Source organism: Seriola lalandi, unplaced genomic scaffold (genome assembly GCF_002814215.2).
Source record: "Seriola lalandi dorsalis isolate HSWRI2012SDOR001 ecotype SW California unplaced genomic scaffold, Sedor1 jcf7180002054976, whole genome shotgun sequence".
Lineage (NCBI taxonomy): Eukaryota > Metazoa > Chordata > Actinopteri > Carangiformes > Carangidae > Seriola > Seriola lalandi.
This window is the reverse complement of record NW_019525526.1, coordinates 1,240,016-1,242,961: the sequence shown is the minus strand read 5'-3', so window position 1 is coordinate 1,242,961 and position 2,946 is coordinate 1,240,016. Positions and strand designations below refer to the sequence as shown.

At 48.8% G+C, this 2,946-nt stretch overlaps 1 protein-coding gene across 1 annotated transcript in view; it reads right to left on the bottom strand.

Moving 5' to 3' along the window:
• The window catches only part of atrn (attractin), a 121,571-nt gene that overhangs the window by 57,999 nt on the left and 60,626 nt on the right, over positions 1-2,946 (bottom strand). The window contains exon 25 of the mRNA XM_087171111.1: positions 2,252-2,313. Coding sequence (XP_087027237.1) covers positions 2,252-2,313 — 62 coding nt within the window. The remainder of the gene's footprint in view (positions 1-2,251; positions 2,314-2,946) is intronic.

Sequence of the window (2,946 nt, the reverse complement as noted above, 5' to 3'; positions counted from 1 at the left end):
GGGAGGAAGAAAGGGGATGGAACAAGAGAGACAGACAGAGGGAAGGGAGCGAGGGACAAAAAAAAGAGGAGGGAGAGGGGAAATGGAGGAGGAAAACACAACAGAAGGGGGAGATGGAGAGCCGGAGATGAAAGGAGAATGATAGGAGGAGAGCATGAGGGGGAGGGAAAGAGGGAGATAGGGAGAATAGGAGGGGAGAGGAAAAGCAAGGGGATGGAGGAAGAGAGGGAACAAAGGGAAATGTAAAAATGATGAGTGAAGGAGGGACAGACGAGGAGAGGAGGCGAGCAGGAGATGAAAAAGAAGGAAAAAGAAAAAGAAAAGTCGGGGAACATTAGAAAAAAAGAGGGAGAATGTAAAGAAAAGGACGGAGGAAGCAACTGAGAGAGAAAAAAAAAAAGAAAAAGAGACAGTTGCTCTATTTATGGATGTGACGCCTGTTCCTGCACACAGCAGGTCGCACGCTTCCAATGCTGACATGCGAACATTCAAACGCTGACGCATGTGTATAAACATGCCAGCATCATGAGCGAGTTACTGCAGGGTCGCACATCTGTATGCAAAAAAAAGGGCGGGGGGGGGGTTTATTCAGTCGATGCTGAATCACACTGTTATTGAACACCACTGTATCAGCAAGAGGCTGGTCACCAAACAATAAAAGGAGAAGCCTTCAAATCAGCCCCATCAAATCTCTCCGCCTTCGCCCCCGTCGCCGGATCAATAAAAGCAGCATGGATTTTTAGAATAGCCGGCTATTTTGTCGGGGCGATGCGGAGAGCACACAAACATGACAAAGCCCTGCAATCCTCTGGGTAGCAGACACAATCAAACATACGGGATACTCAGGAGAAATAAACACACACACACACACACACACACACACACACGCAGTCGAGCATGCAAGGGACACACACTTGTGTAGCCAATTTTGCGGCCCTGCTTGTTTCTAAATCTATAACACATCCCAGCAGTTCCTGAAGGAGTGAAACACATGCCGGGGGGATTCATCACAGCTCGACAAATGCGTGTGCGTGTGCGTGTGCGTGTGCGTGTGCGTGTGTGTGTGTGTGTGTGTGTGTGTGTGTTCGGCCCCTGGCAGCAGAAAACAGTGTCGCCGTCATCACCAAGCAGCACGTCGTTCTGCCAACAATCCCAGAGAAATTCATTTTCAAATCGGGGCGAGATCTGAAAGCTGATGCGCACACACATTTATCAGATAAGTCACAGGGAACAATGTGTGCAAAGCGATGCAAACACGACCCTCCGTCTACCGCTGCATCACACGGCGCCATCGACTTGAATATTGGACTCATTGTAGACACAACACAGCTGCAGTGAACTGTGGGAACGGGGCGGATACAGAGGTTGATTTGATGGCTAACCGACAGACCCACCTACAAACCCCCAGATTATGTTTCTATTAATGTTTTTAAATGGCTCCAATGTGATTTAAATAACACGTTCCTACCATTTCTGCAGCTCTGCAACCTGCGGCAGAAATATTTAGCAGCTACCGAGTTCGATGCTTCCCTTAACTAGCTGTTAAAGAGGAGAGGCGCGAAGAGGAGGGTGAATCTGGGCCTGACACTCATCAGTTCATCAGATTCATGGCATCTGCTGTATGTAGAAATAATTATCATCAGGTCTATAAGGCAGATCCACCGACTCACAGCTTCCTCACGTGTCTTGTTTTTTTGGGGAAAGATAACGATGCTCTTTCTTTGCAAACTGTTTGTAAGGGTTATGTGTCTGTCCTGTTGTGGCAATGCGAGGTGGGTGGTTGACATAAATCACGTGCTGCTGAATCGAATGTGAACACGTTTCCAGGTGACACTGGGCCAGGTAAACCGACACACACTTTTCAGAGAAGTATGAACTTCTGTCTTCCCTGTTTTTTCTGCTATACTACACAGATACTGTAAGTGTAAGTGTGTGTGTGTGTGTGTGTGTGTGTGATGTGAGTAAATAAGACACAGGAGCAGGAGTTGCTTTTGCCTGTTTGCACTGACAGCTAACCAGCTCCTATAACCCAGTGAGCTGCAACGCTTGTTCATAGTGATGGCTGGTGCACAGGCACAGCAGAGCGGCTTCGGTGATCCATCACTTACAGTTCACATTGAGTCACTCACTCACTCTCTCTCACACACACACAAACACACACACACACACAGCAACTGCAGCCGCTTGGACAATAACACATCTGTGCTGTGGAGTGAGTGCACTGGCAGAAGGGTTGAGGGGAGCTGCTCACCTGAAGAATGTGACAAAGAACTGCACCAGGTCCATGAAGTTACTGTGCTGCGAGAAGGCGATCTGTTGAGAGAAAAAGGCAAAGAAAGGACAACAGACAAGAGTCAGAAATCTGCTCTCACAAGGGAGAAGTGAAAACAAGAGGTCAGCATTATACAGGCAAACATGCGAGCTGCAGACTGGAGTCGACCTTGTAGAAAAGGAGCAGGAAATGAGCAGGAGAGATAACACTGCGTTCTGTGTATACGTGACACGTATTCATGGTTCTCTGTTGTCAATATGTGCATGTAACTGCCTTTTTGTGGTGTGTGTGTGTGTGTGTGTGTGTGTGTGTATGTGCTCCCTTTTGCTTCACCGGTTCAAGCACCGACTCAAGGTTTTCACATCTTTATGGTTGACAACATCTCCTCAGCCACAACTACCGGGAGGCTCCCGGTGCGGCAGATCATCTGCGCTCCGGACTCGGCGCCTGTCAAATCGGCATCACGCCGGCTGCACACACAAGAACTCATCCCTGCACGTGTGGGCAGAAATCTTCACTATGTCATCATCACAAGAGCAATTGTATTAACATCCCGTCTTAATCAAGGTTGCCACTGGCACTGTGGTACCACCTCCTCACACCTCCTCCCTCTCCTCCTCTTCTTCCTCCTCTCTACACTTACGCCTACAGACCCCCCCCCCCCCCCCCCCCCC